This window comes from Pyxicephalus adspersus, chromosome 4, assembly GCF_032062135.1.
Source record: "Pyxicephalus adspersus chromosome 4, UCB_Pads_2.0, whole genome shotgun sequence".
Classification (NCBI taxonomy): Eukaryota; Metazoa; Chordata; class Amphibia; order Anura; family Pyxicephalidae; genus Pyxicephalus; species Pyxicephalus adspersus.
Genome location: NC_092861.1, coordinates 145,386,785 through 145,413,729, shown reverse-complemented (window position 1 = coordinate 145,413,729; position 26,945 = coordinate 145,386,785). Strand labels below are relative to the sequence as shown.

The 26,945-nt window shown below is 40.0% G+C and overlaps 1 protein-coding gene and 1 long non-coding RNA gene across 2 annotated transcripts in view; one reads left to right on the top strand and one right to left on the bottom strand.

Annotated features, from left to right (window-relative positions):
- Nucleotides 1-26,945, bottom strand: part of IARS2 (isoleucyl-tRNA synthetase 2, mitochondrial) — a 47,607-nt gene that overhangs the window by 13,772 nt on the left and 6,890 nt on the right. Inside the window, exons 5-13 of the mRNA XM_072410295.1 lie at nucleotides 24,512-24,650; nucleotides 23,901-23,991; nucleotides 22,474-22,589; nucleotides 20,074-20,243; nucleotides 18,989-19,079; nucleotides 18,080-18,231; nucleotides 15,083-15,243; nucleotides 2,221-2,323; nucleotides 451-547 (exon numbers count right to left, since the gene is read on the bottom strand). Coding sequence (XP_072266396.1) covers nucleotides 451-547; nucleotides 2,221-2,323; nucleotides 15,083-15,243; nucleotides 18,080-18,231; nucleotides 18,989-19,079; nucleotides 20,074-20,243; nucleotides 22,474-22,589; nucleotides 23,901-23,991; nucleotides 24,512-24,650 — 1,120 coding nt within the window. The remainder of the gene's footprint in view (nucleotides 1-450; nucleotides 548-2,220; nucleotides 2,324-15,082; nucleotides 15,244-18,079; nucleotides 18,232-18,988; nucleotides 19,080-20,073; nucleotides 20,244-22,473; nucleotides 22,590-23,900; nucleotides 23,992-24,511; nucleotides 24,651-26,945) is intronic.
- On the top strand, nucleotides 9,702-10,859 carry LOC140330160 (uncharacterized). Its single transcript, XR_011920651.1, has 2 exons — nucleotides 9,702-10,307; nucleotides 10,362-10,859. It is a non-coding gene; the product is annotated as an uncharacterized lncRNA (long non-coding RNA).

The window sequence follows — 26,945 nt, the reverse complement described above, 5'->3', positions numbered from 1 at the left end:
GAGAGCTCGAGCACATTGGAGGCAAAAAAGTGTAGGTAGCCAGGGGATCGAGGGATGAGGTAAGAAAAAATATTTTCTAAATGTACCCTAGATGTAATCAAGCATTAACCCCTTGCAATGCAACGGAGCCCCACTGGAAGAGTAGTTTACGTTTATTTGTGGAGTTCAGCTTTAAAGAACGATCTTATCTAAAGTGCACATAAATAGAATTTGGTTGGAATGGAATTAGACAGAAAATGATTACCTAATGAAAGAGCCCCAGCTCTGTTCTAATAAACAAAGTTTATTTGCTCATAAATTAATAGCTGTGGATAAAAGCGACAATGAGAGGAAAACCTCTCTGTATCATTTTACACATGAATGCACCTAGATCATCATTGCTTTCAACCACAAGTGTAAGGTATAAATTACCTGGCTTGTGGGGTTTGTCTAGTTATAAGAATCTCATACCTTCCAACACATGAGCCCATGTTGTTCCACTATCAAACCAGATGTCCAAAACATCTCGTCCTGGCTCGTACTCCAGCACATCTGCACTGCTGCCAGCCTAGTGAGAAAGAAATGAAAACCATGTGCTCATTAACATGCAAACTGATAGCGTCTATAACTTACTATAGTAACAAAAATAAAATTTACTGCACAGAACTGCCTAAAATATTTTGTCCCATGGAGTTCTCAGTGGCAACTATCTATTATCAGATAAAACATCTTTGTGTCTTGAATTTGTTCAACTTTAGAAGCGTTTGTTATGGTTCTTGGTTTGCAGGATTTATACTGTGGGAGCCTAACTCTGGCCCCGCAATCATAACCTTGGCCTTTCCAATTCCATGTCATAGCTGAAATTGAGATTCAAACATTCTAGTCAATATACAGATTTGGAATGGATAATGGTAGAATGGAGCCCTAGCGAGGTAACAACTTTGCCCCCTTCCTTTCCATTCAGGTAACTCTAATATGGAACTAAAGCTCCACTTTTAAGTTTCCATTATCAGGCAAGTCTTTACTGCAGAAAGGATAGGCAATGTCCCTTCTGCAAAACCATGTCATACATGCCTGATCATTCTTAGTTTCTGGTGTGATAGTTAAGCTGTGCATGTGCATTGTCAGCTTTGATTGGCAGGGAAACCCAGCAATCCCGGATTCCCTTGCGTGTACTGGGGATAAATAAACTCCTGCGCCTGTGCAGGAGGTAAGTCTTCCTGACACGACCAATCAAGGTGACTGGAGATCATTTGTAGGAAGAAGAACATAAGAATATGGCGGCACCCTATGATGGGACACAAATAAGTGAGTAGGCCAGTTTTAGTTTTGGTTAATAGTAGTATTAGCTTGTACTTTGGTTCATCTTGTGGATGGTTTAGATCTGAGTTTTCTCATTCCAGAGCTTAGTGCTCTTAGCGGAGTGTGTAATGGTCAACTGAAAAGGCCACTGTCATCTTCAAGGCTTTTCTACAAATTCAGTGCTCAATCCAGAAATTTTTTTCAGCAGGGTGGGAAGAAATTGTAGGTGGCCAGCAACGCCTGTATCCAGGGGTTGCCACCCAAAAACAGCTAGGTAGGTAGTGAAAAGTGCCAGGTGGTGCGTCCGGCTAAAAGGGGCTGGGGAGAACAATTAAATTATTATTATTACACAGTATTTATATATTGCGCCAACATATTACGCAGCACTTTACAAAGTCCATGGTCATGTTACTAGCTGTCCCTCAAAGGAGCTCACTATCTAATGTACCTACCATAGTCATATATTAATGTCTTTATGTATGTTAATTTTTAATACAGTCTAAAGTCAATTTCGGGGGGAAGCCAATTAACCTAACTGTACTCGGAGGAAACCCACGCAAACACAGGGAGAACCTGCAAACTCCATGCAGATAGTGTCCTGGCCAAGATTCGAAACTGGGACCCAGCGCTGCAAAGGCCAGAGTGCTATCCTCTGGCCTTTGCAGCGCTAATAATAAAGTAATAAACTTTTATTTGCAGAAACAAATTCTGGTCACATTCAACCAGAGTTATGCATTCTATTTTCTTGCTGAGCATTCATTGACAAAGTAACCTGTAATGTAGTGACATGATACACAGAATCCCCACTAATGAGTGCTACACCTGGTCTTCATATGCAGCCCAACAAAAAGAGCCAGAGCAGGTACATTTCATTATACCTGTGACTGTAAACAACAAAGATTATTGGGTGCTGTGTTTGAGTTGCTTTGGGAAGAATACCTGTTTAAGAACTGATTTTGGAAGTAATTCCTCAATAGGGTGCGTCCACCAAACATCAGTACCATGCTGTTCCACGAGTTTAATTATATGTCCGATACTGTCCCTATAAAAGAAAAGAAGGTCTTGACGTGACATGGTATGTTAGCTATGCCGATACAAACACATTTATCACCATCACAGATATGCTGAAAAACAAAAGCAAATTCGTTTCAGACAGTTTATTGCCAAACTGTATTTGTCACTTTTGCATTCCTGTAGAAATATAGAAGTCTGAATAATTTTAGAAGCATCTCAAAGGTGGCGGTAAATCCTAAATAAATGAAGATTAGTTTGAGATTTGTGTAGCAAACATTTGCATTCCTTAATAGACCCGGAGAAGTTCCTGTAAAGTTTTACAAGCTAGATACGCTGAGCTAGCTTTAATATTTTCAATAGTTGAATGAAAATATCATAAAACAATTCCATATACGAACATATACATTGCACACCTAAATAACCTCCATGTGCTCATTTAAGGACACACATAAAAAGCCCAAACCAGCGAAACGCGTCAGAACTTGGGATCCAATACTTTACTAAACTCAGGCAGTAGTGTTCTGTATAGCATTTAGTCCATGTTACTCTTTAAATGATTGGGGGTTAAATACAAGGACATTGTCCATTAACATTTATGTATGTTTCACTTGTTTATTGGACATATGTAGAACTATTGAATATATCTACAATATTCATATATAAACCTTTGAGCCATACTGACTCCCCTGCTGTATTCTCCTTCTTGCTTTGATAATCAGGAAATGACAAGGTCAGTTTATTCTTGTGAACAAGCTTCACCTTTGGCAGATCAGTGCAGATATCACAGAATAAACATAATATAATATAATAGACCCAGGGAATGATCGGCTGTCTCTGCCCTGATAAACTGCAGTGGGGAAGGATAACCAGTAATGAGATCATTCTGGGCAATGAGGAAAATTTACAGCTAATCTGAGAGTCAGCAAAGTACAAAGCTTAGCGGATTTATCTGAATGAATCAGCCAGCACTTAATTGTAAATCTGTCTGCCTTATTTTACAAGGAAATTGCAATTATTATGTGTGCGAGTCTATAAGTCTGGATTGAATATATGTTCGATTGTAAGCTCTTTGGGGCGGGGTCTTCACCTCCTCCGGTGTCACTGTTTGTATCTGTCTGTCATTTGCAACCCTTATTTAATGTACAGCGCTGCATATGTTGGAGCTATTTAAATACTGTTTATTATTAATAATATTACATTTCTACACCCTAAATCAGCCTTTATTAATGTTTTTAATGTGGGAGAATCCTCAAAATACCTTTTTACGTCTTCAGGGATCCCTGGCTATAAATACTATATCCACAACTCACAGTATATTAGTGTGGTGGTCAGTGGGAAGAATTTCGCTTATATTACTGGACATTGGGAAGAATGTCACCCTTACAGATGGCCAAAAGGACCATTGGTATCAGTTAAAATGGTCCGAGAGGCAGAAATTGCTCAAGGAATCCCCAGGAACCTTTGGAGGAACCCTAGGATTGAACCCTGGATGAGAAAAACTGGCCTGAAATCCATGACTATGGTTGCACGCGGTTTACCACTTCAATAATGTAGATGCAAACATTAAAGTGAAACTAAAAAAAAAAAAAAAAAAAACGCCCCTTGAATCCCGTAGATCTCTCGATGGCGCTGGACCTTCCCTCAAATCTGGTCCCGCGTCGTCCAAGAATTCTTTTTCGGCCTGGCGGTAGGTGAGCGACGGGCGCAGCCATCTTCATTCTTCTCCTCCAGTCTTCTTGCTATGTCACCCAATCTTGCACTGTGCAAAAGAGAGCCGATCTCACTGTGCATGTGCAAGACTTAAAGGGTTTACATAAAAGAGTTGTCTACCCTTTTATGCAAAGTAAAAATGTTGAGTTTAGGTCTGCTTTAGCTAAATGACAAATGTTTTGTTTTTTTACAGAATTCCTGCAGCCTTTTTGGGCTCTTTTGGGCACCCACAGTGTATGGCATCTCACAGGGCAGATTTTCTTTATGATAACCGCAGTGCACCACATCTGTGTAAATTGTTTTGAGATTGAAGCCTTCGTGACATTGCAGGGGGGCATTTATGATAAAAGAACAGATCACTGTTGCCCTATAATAGGAAGCGCTGGGTCCCAGGTTCGAATTTTGGCCAGGACACTGTCTGCATGGAGTTTGCAGGTTCTCCCCGTATTTGTGTAGGTTTCCTCTAGGTACTTCGGTTTCCTCCCACATTCCAAAAACATTCAGTTAGGTTAATTGGCAAAAATTGACCTTAGACTGTATTAATGACATATGACTATGGTAGGGACAATTAGATTGTGAGTCCCTTTGCGGGACAGCTTGTCACATGACTATGGCCTTGGTACAGGGCTGCATAATATGTTGGCGCTATATAAATACTATGTAATAATAATATTATTATTTAAAATGAGATTTTAGAACATGCTCTCAACATTGGTGTGATGCACTTGCCAAAACATTAAAATGAATTGGCTCCTCTAACACACTGGGCCTGGTGTATAAATGCTCTCCAGGAGACGACACGTCTATTATGGATGAACCTGGGTGGATCCAGCAAATCTGGACTGGATTTCTTAAAATCCATTGCTAATAGTTGACAAATGTTTTCAATCCTGATCTATTCCAGGTTTGCAGACTGCACAGGTATAAATGAGTCCTTGGTGACTTGGGTAATAAGAGATGCTAGTTAAAGCGGACAAACTCACAATTTTTACTTTACATAAAAGGGTAGATAATTCTTTTATATAAAGTAAAAATTTTATTTTTTTTAAATGCAATACCCTTAAAAAAAAAAAGACAAAAAAAAAGGGTTCAGCACCTCCCCTTTTTGTTTTGATTGCCGCGCCGAATGGGAGCACAAAGCCTCCCGAGGTACCTACGTCACGCATCCCGGGAGGCTCTTGGCTGTTCCTTCTGTGCATGCCCGAGATTAGAGAAATGAGCCCTTTCTTAAATAGAAGAAAAAAAATGTGCAGTGAGATTGGCAATCTTTTTCCCGTCTACATCACCGGATCTTGCGCCTACGCAGTGCGAGATCGGGTGATGTATGAAGAAGAACCCGGAGGAAGAGAGAAGAAATTTCGGCGCCTGGCGCTTCTCCTGCGCTGGACCGCAGATGGATACTGGGGCGCTGCGGGACCCAAAAAACAATTGATTAAAGGTAAGTGTATTTTTTTTTTTATTTTAGGTTTAGTTACGCTTTAAAAATCCCTCCTCCTGGTACTATGCACTCTATCAGCTCCATTCATACCATGTAACTGCATTATCCATTACCTGATCAATCCTCACCTACCATAAAACTAGCCCGTCCCACGCAAAATGCTTATTCCCCTCATTTATATCACCAAGTCCCTGAAACCTTAATGCAATTCAGAGCACAAACAGCTGACAAATATTTGCTAAACGCTTAATCATTAATCCGTGATTACTGGCCCAGGTTTAATTGCTGGGCACTAAAAATAAGCCGGCATAAAACAACGGCGGAAATCATATAAAGTTAAAGTGACCTGGCCCGAATAATAGCACAGAAAGTGCAAGCAATATGGGGAGTGGTGTCATATGTGGAGAGATGTGAAAATTCCTCTGCATACTTACACTTTTACACCATTCTGTGAGTGCACAAACAGGTTCGTGTTAGATGGCGAGCTAACGCCTACTGCAAAAATAACTTCCTAAATGTGTCAAAGACTAATCAAGTTATCCTGAGGCAGATATGAGAAAATGCTAATTCATAATTCATATCCCTGGTGGTCTGTAGAGCCCTCCATCCAGAGTAATGCCCCTTTCCCTTGTGCTCCCCCATCTTCCCTTAGCCAATCACTGCCCACTTAGAGAATATAAGGCACTTGATTGGTCAGGGAGAGAGGATGCTGTCCCTGCCCTCGCGGTCCTGAGGACTTGGTCCTGATTCTTTATATCTACAGTAACATGGAGAGGGACACACCAATAGGAATCATTGCTTCATTTTCATACTACATATTATATTTGTATCCAGAATTGTCATTTAAACTAAGCAGAGAATTTTGATTATAATATTACAGCCCACCATCCCACATTACTGAACAGCATCAAAACAAAACCGAAAATGAAGTTTTTGGACTTTTTAGGGATGATTCTACATAATGGTTACAATGAACATTGACCAATAAAATACTAAACTCCATTTATTTATGACAATTGAAATCCATAAGGTTCACATCAATTTTACATTTAACAAAATATAGACATTTCCAGACAGTCTCTTTGCATTGCTTTTCTACGCATTTTGCGGATCAATGTCTGCTTCCTTAGGGTCACAGAGACCAATACCCAGGTCCCCAGTCTGTATGTGTAAATTAATGGAGCAGACCACAAAGTGTGGTATGGAAGACAAGCTATCCTGGCGTCAATAAGAACACAAGGTAGTTTTTCAAAGATTTTGTCTTTCAGATCAGTCCATGTCAGCTAACATCTGATGTGCCCAATGGTTTTAAATTTTGCTCCTGAATGCTCTAGCAGACATACTTTCCACAATGTTTTAGTTCCTAACTTCATTAGTAGTTTTCCAATAGGAACTCCATTATTCTACCATCCACTGCATGGGTGTTGGCTAACTTCAGAAAGGTTCAGAGCTGACATTTTTAGACACACATTTTTAGTAGGAGAGACCAAAGGAGTCTGGAAAAGCTTAAAAATTAAATAAAAATGTTCTGTTGTGCACAAGGTTTGTGGTTTTTCTCATTGATAATGAGGTTTTAGTATTTAGTACCATGCCAAGTAGCTCATAATTTACCCATGTAGCGGGTCTCCTTCCCCATATTGCAAGGGCTAAATGCACACTTGGTTAGGGTGGTAAGGAATAAGTAAGAATACTCACCCTTTCTGCTGGTCCTCCAGATGCTGCTGATCCTAGGATATAGACGAGGCCCTCACCATTATTATTATCTAGTATTTATATAGCGCCAACATATTAGGGAACGCTTTATGAAGACCATAGTCATATCTTCAGCTGTTCCTCAAAGGAGCTCACAATCTAATGTCCCTACCATATCATGAATACAGTCTAAGGTCAATTTTAAGGGAAAGCCAATACCATAACTGCATGATTTTGGGATGTGGGATGAAACCGGAGTACCCGGAGGAAACCCACGTAAACACGGAGAGAACATACAAACTTCTTGCAGATAATGTCCTGGCAGAGATTCGAACCTGGGACCTAGCGCTACAAATGCAACCATTATTCTACACAATGCAGGACTGCTGGTCACAATGACATCAGAGAGCTTTAACTGGCATAAATTCAAGTGCTTTTAGGGACTGGTGGAAAAAAAAGGGAGGCTGGATTGAGGAATTGGGTAAATTTTGATATTTATTCACTTCTTCTCTACCAAAATGTATGAAAGAGAGTTAGAATATTTGTCAGGTTTTTATTGCAGTTTGTGTCCCCATTAACTTAACCCTAACTCCTGTCCTATTGACCGAGTATGAAAAATACAGTGATGGCACACAAATACATATCCATACATAATACTGCTACATATATACATAAAGTGCTGCTGCATTCAAACTTCCTGAATACAAAGAAATATAGTCGTAGCTTTAAACAGAAGCCGACTTTTTAAAGGTAACAAGCTTGTATGCGTTCTGGACCCGCAGCATTCCAAGTATTTCCTTGACACCCAACCCATATAAATATAAACAGTAGATAAAAGTCTTGCAGCAAATGCCCCGGCCACCAATCAGTCCAAGCCTGACCTGGTTGTACAGGACAACAGTGCACTGCTGAACTTAGGACCACTATGTTGCCAGCTGGATTAAAAAAGCCAAAAAATAACTTCTATCTAATGCAGAGTATACTGTATACTAAGTTCTCTGAATAAATTACCACTTGCTTCTAAAGCCAGCCTTCAATTACATAAAAAAACAGAAGAAAAACACACACACACACAACACACACACAAGGCTCCTTTCCCGGAACTTATCAAGCTGAAATCTGCCAGCTCCTCTCTTGGTATCAGAGTCCATAAAGATGATAAGGCCCCCTTGTAAAACTTTGCCCTGAGCTTATAAACCATTATCAGCTCCAGCTTGCATTACGTGTCAGTCACCGGTTTCCTCGCTCTGTAGGCTGTGTGCACAGGGGAATATAAGCTTCGTGACAGCAGCCAATCACCAGGATATTGATTATGGAAGAAAAGGAGACGTATCCGGCCTGGGGGCTGACTTACATCACCCGTTAAGCATGGAAGAAGAAAAAGAAATTCCTGCTCTTGATTGACGTTCTTTCCTGGTTCACAGCAGACGCACCTGAGACTGGAACCTTCATACTACGCCACTGATACAGGTAGGAAGCCATGTGACAAGTCGGCTCTCTGTTCCACAACGTGCCGGGAGAAAACTTTTCATCTGCAGCACACATTCAGCTTCATCAGTTCTCTTCGCCTGGCCGACTAATTTCACAAGTGGAATGAGTCTTATGAAGGGTTTGTACGAACGACAGAAGATTTTATACAAAACTAGAGCAAGGTTTAGGAAAGAAGTGCAGATAGTGAGGTCAGGATTTCTAGATACAAGAGCGACTTTATTATCCAGAGCAACATTTAACCAAATAAACTTTAATAAATTAGAGTTTCCTTAAAGATCAGTTCATGAAAGTTCATGTGAATGTTTTTTTTTTTTTAATCCTTGACAGATTTTAGATCTATCAACCCTGCTACTTCAATGGGAGTGCAATTTTTGTGTTCAATTTGTAATCTATCATTTATTATAGAAAATGCAGCAGGAGAATAAACAGTAAAAATGCAGGAAGACAACGAACACTACTACTTAAAATTAGTGTAGGTGAATACAGAATAAAGAACAGGTTACTGAAGCTTTGCTCATCAGATTATTAATAATAAACAATATTTATATAGCGCTAACATATTACGCAGTGCTGTACATTAAATAGGGGTTGCAAAGACAGACAGTGACACAGGAGGAGGAGAAGACCCTGCCCCCAAGAGCTTACAATCTAGAAGGTGGGGGAAGTATCACACAATAGGAGAGGGGAGATGCAAAATTTTAGTTTTAAATACACTGACCGTTTAAACTGTTTTAGCAAAAGTGTCTTCAATGCATGCGTTTTATTTTCTCTAAAGTAACAAAATATTACTTGTATCCTAAACTAATTCAATACATTTGAAATCTGTTTGAAATACAAAAAAAATATATGTATATATATTTATATATAGTGTGTTTCATACCTTATGGCACTCCAGGGGTTAAATAAATCAGCAGCTTACTGGCCACCTAATCCAGGGCTACCTCCAAGGCACAAATATACCCTGGCACCAGCATTACACCCAGCTGAATTCTCCACTTTCTCCTCAAAGGAACAGGGTGCTGGCGACATTAACCCATTAGTGCAGGGTGTGAATTACAAGCCACGTGCACTCTACATTATTTTTCTCCCTTCATTTTTGCAGGTCTACAAGGTGACACCTGAGGCAGTCAATGTGAGGGCAGGAATGAAGACGGAAGGCCTGTAGTGTGTATCAGGTGTAACAGCAACTCCATGTGGACTGATTAGTATTCCAGTGGAGATGCTGTTACTTTTGATGGGCACTTGCTGACCAACCAGGATGAGGATTTGGGGAATTTTCTAGAGGACTTCCTAAAAACACAAGAGCCATATTCCAAGAGCTTCTGGGTGTGTCTGTGTTAGGAACAAGTTCACCACATTGAATGTTAAATATTTTGCAATGATATTAATGTAAGGTAGTGCTGGACTGATCCTGCTATTTCATTGTTAAGATGTACCACAATCCAACCATACAATCTTTGTAGCTCAAATGGAGAACCCAACGGGTTCATAACTTTATTCGAGGACGGTAACTAGGAAGATGACCTATGAATTGACAGCCAGTTAGAATTCACATGTCTGTCATTTCTGTAGGCCAATATTCTGGATTCCCTCAGCAGCAGGACTATAGGGTACAATAAGACATTAGTAACTCATCGTCTACACCAAGGGTGTAAAAACTCAGGCCCGCGGGCCAAATCTGGCCCGCACTGTAATTATATTTGGCCCCTGAGCAAATACCAAATGTCTACAAGAGCTGGCCCGCTGGTAGACAGCACATGCACGGCTAATACTACAAATCCCAGAATGCTCTGCTGGTGCATCAATCAGGACCCACAAGCACCCCCTCCTCTGTTGACATTCATTAGCTACCTGCTACCAGTCACAACCTCCCAAAAATGACCAAAACAAAATGGACATTGATAAACTAGTCCCAAGAAGAGATGCCAGGTATCTGGCGTGGACCAGTGTGCATCAGAGTACATCAGAGTTTAGCAAACTGAGCTTGAATGAAAGTTTTCATTTCTTTATGCTTTTTTTTATGTTTATGCACTTTTCTTTGCTACACCAAGGCATGGACTTGAATGGTTAAAATTTCATTGAAGAAAACTAACTATTACACATTGCTCGTTCTACACTCAATTTAAGCAAAACTTAAGTTTGTTTCCATATGAAAAGTCTCATTGTTATATTTGATGAAAAAACTTCCTCAATTTTAGATATTTTTTCAATAAAAATCATGGTTGGCCCACGACTTGTCCAAATTTTTCATTTTGGCCCACTGTGTATTTGAGATTGACACCCCTGGTCTAGAGTAACAAGGTAAGAAGTCCACCAATATTACATTATTTTCATCAACAGCCTTTCCCTCTTTTTACTACATTGATTTAACTTTCAGATTTCCGTAAAATGATATAATAACCAATCATGAAATATTAGAGATATCAGAATAATTAAAACAAATACAGACAAGTATTATTGTAGTGTGTCTTTTAATCTGTGGTCTGCATAAAAATGCCTTGCTTACATTATGGTCAATGGGACAGGTACAACCTTACATTGGTTGCCAGCAGATGGGACTATTTATATTGGTGTTTATTGGGAGAAGGGTCCTCTTTACATGGACAGAGGGAAAGATATCCACTTATATTAGTGGGCACTGGGGGAAAACCCAATTATATTGGTGGTCGGATGAACAGCTGCTTTCTTACATTGGTGGTCATTAGGAGAAGACCCAATTACATTGGTGGTCGGAGGGACAGGTTGCCCCCTTATATTAGGTGTCAACGAGAGAAGGGCTGATTAGATTTGTGGTCAGTGAGAAGTGGGCCTCCTTATGTTCATGCTCATTGGGGCAGAGCCCAACTTTTAAATAGTGGTCGGTGGGACAGGGGCCCCATCACATTAGGTGTCATTCTTCCCCTTGAATGGTCGTCAGAGAGACTTTTGCTACTCTTACAGACTAAAGCTAACTATATTTAAAAGACGAGAGGACCAACTTCATTGGTTTCATGCCAATTGTTGCTTATGGGACCTCTAAGAACTTCTGAAATAAACTCTACAGATCCATGAATGTGCTTAGTCACCATATGACGGTTTATCAGAACAAATAAAGCACAAACATGTAAGCTCATTACAGATAATGGTTAACAATATTTCTGCATTGAAATCAGACACAGTGCTAATTCCAAAGCTGCATTCAGATTTACATTTTGACAACTTACAACACCATTGAATGGAATGAAAAAGGAGAATTGGTGAAATCTATTGGAAATTGCTGGGCAGTTCTCTGGAATTACATGAACAAAGTTTGTGTAAATGTGCATGTTAATATTTCATTTAATAAAAGGGAAAATAACTTATAAAGTGTACTTGGCCCACAAAAACTGATCGCGATATTACACAGTTGAGTCACAGGCAGTGTTGCACCGCAGAGGGTCAGCAACATACCGCTATGTGTTTGATAGGAGAACCCAAATAACGTTTATCTATCACGGTAATATATGTACAGATGTACAGATTTTTCCCTTAGTAGCTATTTGACTATGGTGGCAGTACAGAGTGGGCACCGTCCGTGGGTCAATACTGTCCATGCAGAGGGGGCACTGAGCATGGGCCTATGCTGTTGGTACAGAGGGGGCAGCATTTATGGGCCTGTGCTGTCAGAGCAGAGGGAGCACCGTCAATAGGTCTTTGCTGTCAGTACACAGGGGCACTGTCAATGGGCCCGTGCTGCCAGTGCAGAGGGGGCACCATCCATGGGTCTATGCTGTCAGTACACAGGGCCACTGTCCATGGGTCTAAGCTGTCAGTAACACAGGGGCACTGCCCATGGGCCTGTGCTGCCAGTGCAGAGGGGGCACCATCCATGGGTCTATGCTGTCAGTACACAGGGCCACTATCCATGGATCTAAGCTGTCAGTAACACAGGGGCACTGTCAATGGGCCTGTGGTGCCAGTGCAGAGGGGGCACCTTCCATGGGTCTATGCTGTCAGTACACAGGGCCACTATCCATGGATCTAAGCTGTCAGTAACACAGGGGCACTGCCCATGGGGCTGTGCTGCCAGTGCAGGGGGGGGCCCCATTCATGAACCTGTACCATCCTAAGTTCAGCTTTTAATAAATAAATGGGCCCTCATCTTTTTTTTTCTTCAACACAACAGCAAATTATTGCTATCTAGGAATGAATGAAGGGTGTAAATTTTCTCCCTATAATAGGATTGCATAGCAAATAGCAAAAGCAGCTTGAAGCAGAGTAATGCAGATTAGGAGTTCTTATATGGGTGATAAGTGGGTCAACTGCACCCAATGAATTTCAAATGCAAACTCATTCAAACTCATCTTGAATGGAAGCATATTGAAAATGAAAATGAGAATGAAAATGCCCAACTACACCAAAGCCTTGGGGTCATGTGATGTTGAAAGGCAGACGACCCCACTTTGTACCAAGGCTGGAATATGCTATATCAATGAATGGTATACAGAGTTCTCCCCGGACCCTTTTAGCTGAACGCACCACCTGGCACTTTTCAGTAAGCACCCGGTGTTTTTGGGTGGTTACAGATGAGTTGGGTCATAATAAAGGGGCTGCCACCCACTTACAATTTCTTCCCACCCAGCTTAAAAAAAAATTCTGGGTTGAACACCGATATGAAATAATTTTGCTAAAATTCGCATCACTAAAAAAAAAAATTTTTTCGCCTTAACAAACTATAAACTTTACTTTACATTTAAAAGCCAAGAGAAACAATATCAGCACCCCAACAGGCTTGGTTGGTATAGCAGCATTGGCTGGAATAATGAATGACTTCCGTATTTCATTTTATTGTGGTCAGATTGAGTTTCTTACTCTGGGATGATGAACTTTGCACAGACTTACTGAATGTGTCCGATTTACAAATAACATACTTCATATAAAATGAACAAATACTGAAATAACACACAAACATTAAACAAATCTGGCCTGCCAAGAAATAAAGAATTCTTTTGAGAAGCTCTGACCTTTTAGTGCCTTTAGATGACAGTTTGTCACGCAAATTTCCTATAAACTCCACTCACGTGACAGACAATAAACCTCTGGAGTCTGGCCAGATACAATTCAAATACATTTCTTTCAAAAGCAAAAGACAGCGAAAAGAACAAATTCAACCTTCACCCCTTGCACAGCTTGTTTGTTTTACACCTTCCGGCCACAAAGCACCACCATGCTGCCAAAGATGGAGGAGCCATGCAAACATCTCAATGATTGTAGATCAAGCCTCGCTAGACTGAATCTTAAAATGATTTGCTACATTGCTGCTAAATATCTGTCACTTTGACCATAGGCTCACCTGACTCTCAGGACCAGGGCAGTGGTTGCAGCATAGAAAGTTATGAGAGAATAAAAAACTCATATTTATTGATCTCCTCCTTACTGAATTATCCTGGTTATGCTCAGTTGCAAATTAGACAATCCCTTTGTAATAGTCGGGTAAGATGAAGATTATGGAGTCTAGCCCCCAGATTTATATGAGCTACAGGTGGAGGAGGACTTTGGGGTCCTCTAGGTAAGTATGGGTGAGCACATGACCTTCTCCAGTGAGGCAGGGCTCAGGCCTAAGCAGCCATAAGCAAAATACTGTCAAATGATGAACAGGGTGACATCAACCCCAACAATGTCTAATACAAAGCAAACAGCTATGGGACTGAGGAAGGTTTACTAGGAAGTGCTCTGAGAACAGTAAAAATGTAAACAACAGATCGACCCCCCATGTCTCCAACAAGAGAACCTCTCGCATAATAGAGGGCTTATCAGAACCCCCTGCAATAGTAATAAAGGTAATAAAATAATTAGGAAAAAAAAAGACTCCACTTTTATCCACATTAGTAAAAAAAAATATTAGACATGCCCACTACTGACACGCTTACATACATAAAATGACAATTGGGTAATACATTTTGGGTATACAAGAGGAACCTTAAAAATATTTCATAACCACTTATATCCATTGAACATCATAAATAAAGAGTATATGTACAAAACAGTGCCAATTCATGTACAAAGCAATAGTTTCTGCACTTGATTGATAATATGGCAGGGTTTGTCTGCTAATTCTAGGATAAAAATCAGGAAATTTGTATTGGATGAATACAGGATCCAATAACAATACTGTCGATTGGCTTAGGGTGCTACTGCAACCAAATGACCTTTTACAGTAGGTCCACACTTCATTTGGATGTAACCAGTGTAACCTGGATAGGTAAAGGGGTACTGAATTAGTAGCCTAGGCTCAACACACTACCACTCTAGTTTGGGGAAACTTGCATGTTTTGCATACACGGGTATACATGATATATTCAAGGTCCTGAGAAAAGCACAGAAAAAGTATTATTTGGCATTTTGTTTAAATCTCTAAAACCTGCTAATACTTCAAAAACAAAAATTAACCCAATATCTATATCTACCAGAAAGTCCTATAAACCAAAAATTGCTTACCTGTTTATCAGTGGCTCTTGTGTCTCTTTATGATAGAATACCGGGATAGGGACCCCCCAACTACGCTGTCTGGATATACACCAGTACGTTCTCTCCTCAAGCATTTTCAGCATTCGGCTAGAGGCTGAAGATGGAACAAACTTCACTTTCTTTAAGGCTTCCTGTGACAAAAAAAATAAATGGCATTGTTATAATTATATAGAGTTCTTATCTATATTATATACATCATTCAAAGCAGAGGCATCCATCAGTAACCCACATACAGCATGCATTTTAGTTTTCCTCTGGGTAAATACATTTTCTGTATTCATGTCAATAAATAATGTATGAAAAACAAGTCCTGGCAGACACAATCCAGGTTGTGATAGGTAATGGATAATACTAATAATGGTATTAATTATTCAGTTATAATAGACTGAACACTTAAAATGATAGGGGCTTGCACAGCTGCTGCTGATTATGAGATTTTTTAATTTTCTTTTGTTATGAAGAATGTAACTGGAAGACCCAGACACAGAAATTGGTTTGGAAAACACAAAGGTAAGAAGAAATTGGGGACAGCTGCCGACGGCCCACCCTCACAACTATACTACAACTCGTTTAATGAAAAAGTATCCAATTATTTTACCCTATTTGCATTCTTGCAAATATTGGTTAATGAACATCTAATAAGTGCAGTGTCTACTAACTCAAGAACTGACGTACCAATTACAGATCCCACAGCAATGTACTTATACAAGCAAAACCCCCTCAAACTGGTCAACCTTCTAATTAGAAATATTTCAAAACCATCTAGATGACCCACAGGACATACTTTACCTATACTCCACAAGAAACCCTCATTTTTTGAAGTTAATTAATTCATATCATCACTTCAGCAACAATTATACACAGCGACTGGCATAGCACCCAAACTGCCTTTTTGATTGGTATATTCACCTTGGACCATTAAACGTTATACTGCTTTTTCTGCATTGGTCTAATCCTCACATTGTACACATTTTAGGGTCTCCTAATACCCTGAGGAAGCCCATAAAGGCGAAACGCGTTGGGTTGGAACCCGCTATGTGACCCTTTGCTTCCAAGTTTGTCAATTCTAATAATTGCTTAGTACTTTGTGAGCAGATTGAATACTCCACACCCTTCTATATGTTGGGTTACCCAGTTGTACCATTTTAACATCAATTTGTGTATTCTAATAAAGGTATTATTAAACTACATATATGTGCCTTAAAAGCCTGCTTTCTCCTCCTCTTTTCCCAATTTCTATTATATAGCCCAATCACTGGACGTTAAAGGATTAGGCGCACAACCATTTTTTTGGTATTATCTGAGTTTAAATAGGGGAACCAGGTTAACGACACTCACCCTAAATTAAATTGGGATCAAAAAACAGAAAATCTTGCAGTGATAATATCCAAGCCACGCAAGAAGCCGCGGACTGGCAAACTATGGCTAAATTTACAATTTTAGGTGATCTGACGAATAAAAGTAGCAACCAAGAGTGGGGATATGAATGTATAACAAATAAACATCAAACAGGAGCACAGACTCCTTTACACAAACCTTGCGAGTTTTATAAGGACAAGGAGCAGTCATTTCAAAGCTTGCAGAAAGCAACGCCTACAGGTTCTTCCTGGTACTGCAGCTCAAGTAATGAAGTAACAACATATAACAGCCTCTTTGACCTCTGTAATTTGAGAGTCAAAAAAATAAAGCGTCGCAATGGGGATTTACATACGTGCAATAACTGTCGTTAGAAAAGGAACGATCAACGACTGAACGATGTAGGAAGTGACATGTACAGGAGAAAGTGTATCACAGAACAATCCAAGGTCACTAAACGTCTGTACTCACAATACATAGCGAATGATCGTCGCCCAAATAATTTGCAGGTGTACGTAGCTTTAGGCATGGCATGGCAAGCTTTAGGCAACTATACTGTTAAAATTGATAAGGGTAACAGAAGGCACAGAGATGCTACACTATTTGCAATTATGTAGTGCACCGGTCGCCAAACAGTGGTCCATGGAATTTTAGTGGTCCACAGAAAAATTTAGACATTTTTGGCAATTTTTATGCTTTAATAATTATAAAAAAAAATTAACATTCTAATACATTCTTATATTCTGAATGACAACTTTCACCTTAATATTGCACTAAATTCATAAACTGTACTAGAGACGGAAAAACAAGGGAGGCTCAGCGTGACGTCAGTATAGTATCAATATGCATGAGGCAACCATTGCGGAGCTGTATGCGTCAGTATTGTTGCCACCAACAGTCACCCCGCTCCGCAAATACAGTTTCCCATCGGATTGTTTTATTTTATTTGTTTATTTCTCAGATGTACTTTTATGTAAGTATGACCTTAGCTGTGTATTTTCTATAACTGTTATATTTAATGGCATCAAATAGTTTGACTTTAATAACTATCATTTCATGTTCGGTCTTAGATTCAAATGAAATAAACCCGTAATGAGTGAGAAAAAGCAAACAAATATTTTGCAAAGATAATGCAACAATAGTAATACTATTATAATAATAATAAAAATGATAATAATACCAATAGTAATACTTCACTTAACCGTGGGCTGATACATGAATTAGAGACTCCACAGTCCTTGTCAGCACCATTAGGAAGATCAATTTTTTACAAATGTGTTTATCTTTTTAAAAAAATTCATATTAATGGTCCGCAGGATTTAAAATTATGACTTTAGTAGTCATGAGGTCCGAAAAGTTGGCGACCGCCGGTTTAGTGTATCCACCCCTGTGAAGTAACAGGAGGTATTCCCCTGCAGAAGCATAAAGGTTGCTGATGAGTTTCCTTGACATCCAACTGACTCTGGCTACTCTCTAGGTTGCAATGTTGATGACCCAGTTTAAGCATAAAAAGTTGTAAGTCACAGGTGGCATTAGATAAAGAAAAACCTCACGTATTATGAACAATTAGGATCTCAATCTAAGCAGCCTTTTAAGAGACTGGTCTCTTACCTGAGCTTTGTCTTTAATGTTGGAGGTGCTGACAAACCACTGTTTACTGGCACGAATAATAACAGGCTTTTTGGTCCTCCAGTCATATGGGTAGCTATGTACAAAACTCTCCTCCTTCAGCAGGTTCTTAGAACCCAGTAACATCTGTATGACTGGAAAAAAACACATTTACATCATTTACAAATAAGTTCCTTATTGTAATACAAGCTTTCTTTACATATTTAACACATGACCCTACCAGAATAAGTTCTTCCTGTCCTAAGGGGGACAAACTTTGCTTAGTGTAAGTCAGTGAAGAAGCCGCATCGTAACCTTTGGATGTGTACATACATTGGCGAGTGACATTGACAGCTCACCTGAGATTCAGGGTAGCTAGCCCACTGACCGCTGGGGAACATTGGGCATGTAGTCCAGTCCAAGCTAGCCATGTCACAAGCTGAAGACATGAACCTACAACAATGGTGCTTGTGCACCCAGGTAAAGTAGTAAAGAGACTAAGGCTATGTACACAAGTGTAATATTTGTCATTGAAAAGGATCTTTCACAATCCTTTCTAACGTCAAAAGACTGCATTATACATGGACGAGTGATGTACATATGGTTCTGCTCGAAGGAGAGGTGAGGGGGGAGAAAGAAAGAGTGGCACCCCGCTGTGCTCTCTACCCTTCACTTTCATTATGACTGTTTATCGTCTGTGGATCCGCCAGGACGAGCACTGTACACACGCCAGATTCTTGTCCGATATCAGCCCTGAGGCGGATTTTGAACGAGAATCATCTGACGTGTGTACGCAGACTCATTGCTGATCTGTTACTTATGACAAAGTGTCAGTAATCATAGCTCAGCTTGTCTCTATAGAGAGCTATCCCAGACACTGCATTGAACTCTACAGAATGACATAACACATACCAGCTTCATTGCCATCTTCAAGTACGGCTTTCTTTTCTAAGTCAGCACCTGCTTCAGAGGTGTAGCAGCCAGTTTCATCCACCAGGCAGCCCTTCCAAAAGGAGACAAACAAAATTATTAGGCGTTTTTCAGCTTTATTTAGGATCAGATACTAATATTATCAAAAATTAGATACACCAGCAAATTATGCAAAAAATAAAGTGTAAAGATAGTTAAAAATAGATTGATTTAAATCGATCAATGTTGAATTTGACTTTTTCCACAAAAATGCCAAATGTACATAAAAAAGTAATGCACAGTTACCAGGAGAAAAGTGCAGCAAAGTCTGTGCGAGCCTGTTTCAATATTTGAATAAACAAAAATTCATCAAGAGGTACAGTTATCTGTTAGATAACTGTAGAATCATTATTTTCTGACCTCACTGATCAAGCTTCTTTTAATTCTATATTAGAATAGGACAGTGGCTCAGAGGTTAGAACCAATTTCTTTTCTCCGACAGGAGTCTATCTGCGTGGAGTTTGCAGGTCCGCCCCTGTCTGTGTGGGTTTCCTCCTGGTACTCCATTTTGCCCCCATATTCAAAAAACATGCAGTTAGGTTAACTGGCTTCCCCCCCAAAAATTGACCTTAAAGACTGTGGTAATGACTTATGACTATCAGAATATAGTCAGAATCCTATCAGAACACATTGTGCAGCCGATACCCAATTCCACCACTACACTCTACTGAAACTATGATCAATCTACTGCTTCCATGTCAAAGTGAATGAGGTTTTTATGAACTTAAAAGGGCTCATAGAGGACTGCTACTGGGATCAGCAAAGTGGAGATCCAGAGAGAACAGAAATATATTGGCCCCCTTCTGATCTTCATCCTGATGCCCACCATGAGTCCTAGGCACCAACGATGGAAATGTAGGCCTAGGACACGATAGATGTAGGTCGCAGTTACACTTTTAGAAGTGACTGCATGACTGCACAACTGCTCAAATCACTTTTAAAAGCCAGACGCTTGGTGTAAAAAAACAACAAAAACTTAGCACACTTTGATTATATTGTGAAATTTCTATGAGACCACCTTAACTTACCACTGATAACTTATGATGAGAGGCAACACTGTAGTCTTCAACACCATGAGCAGGTGCAGTGTGCACAAGGCCTGTACCTTTTCCCATGGTGACATGGTTTGCGGGCAATAATGGAGAAAGTCGCCCTGGTATTGTAGGGTGTTCACACACTCCATTTTCAAGATCCGACCCTGCAAGATGAGAAACAGCAGCATTAGCAAAATTCAACAATAAAAGAGAACTTTGAAATAAAACTAAAAAAAAAAGTAATGGTCTTAAAGGTAATCAAGATGTTTACAGTGTTGGTCTGCAGTGCTATGGATAGAGAAGAAATTCCCATCAAATGTACAGTTGGTAATGAGTTGTATGTAAACCTCATGCTTGTAAGGGTTTTAGCCAGTGTTTCAGCTTCCTCTCACAACCTAATCTAAAAGATTATTAATGGCAGCTGTGGTTTTCATTTAGAAAATGGTGGCTGCCTAGATGTCAATTTTAAAAGCATACAAATAAGGACATCTGACTGTAATCTAATTTTCCTGATCTTCTTAGATATTTAAGGTCAGTAGTTCAGTATCTAGTGCAGCCCAAATGCCAGATGCCTAGCATTTTAGATGATCAGGTAACTCCATTTATTTTTCTTGTTTTTAAAGGAAAAGGTTTACTTCAACCAGCTATCTGACTGACTGTAGGAACATTCAATTTATGTGAGAATTGATGTAAACGGTCTGTGTTCTCTCGAACTTAGACATACGTTGTGCCCATGCAGAACAAAAAGGTTCATTTTAATGCTGGCCCCATCAGCTGCACATACTCACCTTCACCTTAAGGGAAAAAGCTTTGTGTATATTTTATACCACCAAGTATGAACTGTAATTAAAACTCCCAGTGACAACACTGGGTAACACAGAACCAAATAACCAGTGTAGTCAAGTAGGAGGGGGGCAAATAACACCTACCTGGGAGTGTCCATAACTTTTCTTTACTCAAAGTAGCTGAATGGAACAGTATTGGAGAAAAGGGAAGGTCAGAAAGTGCTACAGTTGGAGGTGCCATTAAAGTGAACCTGTTGCCATGTCTTATATTAGCAAAGATCACATTTTTTTTTACCCGCCCCCCTTCGCGTTTTAATTCTCTCTGTATTTCCATGCAAAAAGCGTTACATTTTTTTTTGCATGGAAAATTTATTTTACATTGTAGGCTATAATTCTTAGGCATAACTCACTGAAATATGTCAAATATTTATTAAATTTATTATTAATAAACTTTAAATAAAAAGAACACAAAAATCAGTAAAAAAACAAAAACAAATAAAAAATAGTGGAAAATGTATACTTGTACAGTAGCATAATATATATATAATATAATTATATTTATATAATATACAAAGATTTCATTGTATTGGACTCAATACAGCTACCGTATTTTCCGGCGTATAAGACGACTTTTTAACCCCGAAAAATCTGTGCCAAAGTCGGGGGTCATCTTATACGCCGGGTACCAATACTTAACTGCAGCTTGCTTCACGTCTGGCGTCCCCGCGAGTCCTCCTTCACGCCCGGCGTCCTGTGCAGCTTGAGCGAGTCCTCCTGTGCAGCAACGCGAGCCTGCACAGGAGGACGTGAGCCTGGACTGGCTCTCCAGCAGAGAGCCTGGATTGGCTCTTCACTGGAACGCGCCCATTCATTACTTAGAACTAGTACTGTACTGTTCCTTCTGCCTCTCAGTTCTCGCACAATAGCGAGATCTGACAGGCAGAAGCAACAGTACAATACTGGGCGTATAACACGACCCCCAACTGATTGGTTAGAGTGGGAGGTCGTCTTATACGCCCAGTCGCCTTATACACCGGAAAATACGGTATTTTGTATTGAATCCCATACAAAATTATTTGAATTTCCTGCCACTCCTCCCGCCAGCAGCGACGTCACTGAGAAACCCCGGAAATCGTCTCTGCTGTTCGGGGCTGAAGATCAAAGAGGAAGGATGTGTCCCCAGGACCTGCAGGGGCCAGCAGGATGAAGGGGGACACCAACGCAAGTAAAGTGTTTTTTTTTTTGTGTAAAAGTGTAAAGCTTCCCTGAGTGTTACTCGTGATTACCTCTTTTTGCATGGAAAATCCACCTCGAGTCACACTCGGGATTACCGCTAGGGGGGTTACAACCCAGCTGAATAAACTGACCCTACAGAAGTACTGACCCTACTTTGTTCACCCTTATTTGCTATAAGATTACAGAATGATTATTTAAATCTTTCCAACAGGGGGAACTTGCAGATTATGTAACAGCAAGATGCTTTACAAAAAATGCCCTCTGCTTGGCTCATGTCTAAAATAAAATAAAGAACAGTGTGCTGTGAGAGAGAGAAAGAGTCCAATCATATCACTAGCTTCTTCTTGTATTTCAGTGTAAAATGCAGCCTCACCTTTAAATGTTGAAATGATTTCAAACTTGGTTCCCAGGGAAAGTGCTGTAGAATCAACAAGATCAGCAGCCAAGATATAAAGCTCTCCAGTAGTCAGGCACTTCACCAAAGAATATCTAGAAATAGAGAAGCAAAACCCTCAATAATGTTTACATTTTGTGATCAGTATAACCTAATTACATGAGTGTTAATGTTCTGAATGAACTGAAACAATATACAGTTTATATGTACGTAAGGCAGCTATATTTGATCATTACTTTGCATATTTGCTTCCTGTTCAGTAATGTGCAACATTTTGCCAAATTGTGAGGTAAAGTCCTAAAATAGACTTGATAATGACCTGCTTTCCCCCAAAATAAAAAAGAAAAACTGTATAGATAACTCAAATTACATTTTTGTAAACCATTACAGTAGCAATAAATGTAAAGGCAAGAAAAAGGTTAGAGAATGGGTTCTGTTGGCAATTATGTATTGTGGTAACAACAAAATATATATGTCTTAGTGACAACTACAACGTTCGTCACAACCGTGATACAATAAAATTTTATGGTCTCCTATGGTCTTTAATGGCTTATTCCTATTCAGATACAGGTAGCCCTCGAGTTATGGACATCCGACATATGGACAACTCCTACCGGTAGATACGAACAGAGCTTCCCTGCAGGCTCGTGTGCAGGACGAGGCTTGATGGGGGGCGGGGGGTTTGAATGACTTGTAGAAGAAATCTTTTGCTAAACACAGCTGAGGTTGTGGGTGATCTTAGGGGACTGAGCTCTTTCTGCAGCCTCTTGTAACTCTTTAATGACCAAGACAAACTCTGAAGTTGTTTCTTTTTGCATATTAAAGCACAGCTTGCTCCAGAACTTAATGAATGTCTAGGCTTCATAAAGATTTTTTTTTTTTTTTTGCTTTTTTTGTGATTAACTCAAAGTGAGGATTTTATACAGTAACTGACACCACGCTGCCTAATAATATGTTGAGACAAACATCTGTCCTAATTGCATTCATAAAAATAATTTACCTGTTTCGACTTACATACAAATTCAACCTAAGAACAAACCTACAGTCCCTAACTCATATGTAACCCAGAGACTACTTATATATAAGATCCATAGTTACATATTAGAGATACTGCGGATGGAAGCACTTGTTAAGACAGTACATATGCTACTTGAGACCCAATGCGTTTCGCCTTCTTGGCTTCTTCAGGGGATTATGGGAATCACATATGGAGCTAGTGTGAATGGATGTTAAAAGAAATAAATGGCACCGTAGTGCAGAGGGAGTGATTGTATTCCATATTCAGTCAGAACAAGGGATATGCAAAAAGGATGTCTGCTCCTTGTAGGGTAGTGAGGTTTACGCTGACAGCTAGAAAAGGAAGGATGCTAGAGTAGTAGTAGTAACAATAAACAATATTGACGTACGATGAAGCTGGCATATAACAGACAGCTTGATTAGCAGGGATGGTCCATGGTTGCGTTGTCCAAATCAGAGCACTGACCTTCGTGGTGCCATCTACAAATGAAAGATCATTGTATTAGGTTTGTTGTGCACAATAACACACAAATTAGATTTCTTCCATTCACTTTCAACATCATCTTTTTCAGATAATACAAACCAAAATTGAATAATATTTAGTGATCCATTGACCTCTATCAGGTCCCTGCTATAAACTGCTAGTTTAGCCCACACCACTGCCCCCAATTATAAAAGACGTCCCTGTGTACAGACTGATGTCCTACACAGACCTCCTGTGTCTGGTTACTATTATGTCATGTTAGGATATGGAGGCCAATTGAAGGAACCAGCTGCAGGGGGAGAATTCAGTATTTCCCATTTTCATTTCACAGGTACATCCTTTCTGTCACTTTTATTTTTCCAACAGGGCCACTTAAAGGGGTTAAATTATACATATTGATGCAATGTTAACAACTGGAATAACTCATATAACGACAAATATAACTGTATTCATTAAGGCAGTCAACATAATGAAGACAACCACAGACTTAAAACCGAAAGAAAGCAGACATATTACCTATTACAGATGCCAGATTGGGAGGTGGTTTCTGTAATGGAAACTTTGCATAGACAGAACGGCTGACATGCTGCTGATTATATTCCAGCTCCGCTTCAGCCAGGGCTGTTCTATATTGTAAAGAAAAGTGTAAACTGAATAGTCAGAGGTAATAAAAGGAAGTCACAAAATGTAAGACAGAACAAAAGCAGGCTGTTTTTAGCTTTTCCTGTAAATTTCACCTTCTAGCGGTTGAAAATAACACTGCACTAATATTACTGCATATGAGTTAAAGGGCACCTAAACGCAGAAAGTTAGACATCCCTTTTATGTTAAAAAAACAAAACAAAAAAAAATTTTTTAAAAAAAGGGCGCAGCACTGCCCCCTAATTCTTGGTCGCCTAGGCCAGGGGTCAGCAACCTTTACTATCAAAAGAGCCATTTTGCCTCCTCTTCCATTAAAGAAAAATAGTCTGGAGCCGCAAAACATAACACAGTTTATAAACTTTTAAAAGTTTTAATGTTTTTTTAATTTTACCTGTTACAACAAGTGTGCATGTGTAGGCCTACTTTGAAATAAATTAAACACTGAACTATGCCCCTAGAAGCCTCCAGCTTCTAACGTATCATCCTGTTACATTAGCTGGGGGCTTCTAACGTAACAGGGTAGATTATTTTGATGGGCAGAGTTCTTTATGTTCTGACGATGCCTTAGCGATTCAATTGTAGGTGGTGTTAGCCATAAGCGTCCCCCACTTGCACCTCTATTTTGGTCACCTGTACCGCCTCCCCCCGTTCCAGAGAAATTGGGGTTCAGATGCTAGATGCTTCCAGCAATGTGTAACAGGGTAGATTTTTTTGATAGGCAGAGTTTTTATGAATTTTTAGCAGGTGTTAGCCACAGGTGTCCCCCCACTTGCACCTCTAATTTTGTTCACCTGTACCCCCTTCCTGTTCCAGAGAAATTGGGGTTCAGGTGCCTCCAGCAATGTGTAACGGTGGATTTTTTTGATGGGCAGAGTTCTTTATGTTCTGATGATAGCCTAACAATTAAATTTTAGGGGGTGTTAGTCACAGGTGTCCCCCACTTGCACCTACATTTTTGGTTTTGTACATCTCCCCATTCCAGAGGAATTGGGGTTCAAAGGAGGGGGATGTCATTGTACACACCCATTTGTACACGCCCCGTGGTAGATTTATTTCACTGGTAGATTTTTTTCATTAGAACACCGGATAGGGAATCCCCCTCCTCCACAGTGTCTTGGGAGGAAGGGAATCCCCCATCAGAGATCTCCCAGCGGCAGCCGAAGGGAGCCACAACAAGGAGGCTGAAGAGCCGCATGCGGCTCCAGAGCCGCAGGTTGCAGACTCCTGGCCTTGGCGATCGAGAATGAATTGGAGCGTAAAGCCTTCCGGGATACCTACGTCAGGCTCCCTGGGTGTTCCTTCTGGGCATGCCTGAGCATCTCGGGCATGCGCAGAAGGATCCTTTTCGTGGGGAAAACAATGTGCCAATCTCACGCATACACAGTGAGATCGGCAAGTTTTTTTTTCCATCCTACGTTACCCGATCTCGCGCCCGGGTCAGGTGACGTAGGATGAAGAACCAGGAAAAACAGAGAAAGATGGCGGCGCCTGGCGCGCGGACAGATGCCAGGACGAGGCGGGACCTGACAGCAAAGACCTCCGGATAGGTCGGACTGCACTGCGGGATTGAAGGTAAGTGAATTTTTTTTGTTTTAGGCACTTTGGATTTAGTTCCTCTTTAAAAGGCCTAAATGACACTTACTTCATAAGGCACTTGTGCTTTTATGCAATGTACAAAACATTAGTCTATTGCTTAATTATACTTGTACTTCATTCATGTAGAAAAATTTCCATTTCGGTCATCTATGCCCTATTTGCAGGAAACTTCCTATAACTTTCTAAAGTCATGGAAATCTCCTCATGAATAGTTATCGCCCCACTGGAAGATCTGACTTGATCCAACAACAATTTCATATTTAGATTTTAATATTCCTTCAGTTCCATTCTCCGTGACAACAATCACCAAGGCAAAAAAGGAGAAAAGCAACACTATATCAAAAAACATTTTGTTACAACTGATGTTTGCAGAAGTGAATCTCTGAACATACAAATTAGACCATGATACAGACAGGTTGTGAGTGCTACCCAGTCCAGCACAGGCTGCTCACAGAAACTACAGAAAGGTGTCAGATATAAGACTACTCACCATACACAAGAAGGAAGCACAAAAATCACACAGAAGGGGGAAAATGTCACACTGTAATACTGTACAAATGTTCAATAAACATACAAAGCTTTCCAAACTTGAAAGTGTACCTAAACTCAGAAATTTCACTTTACATAAAAGGGTAGACAACCCCTTTATGTTATGTAAAAATTCAATTTGTTTGTTTATGAATGGGAACGTAAAGCCCCCCAGGATACCTAC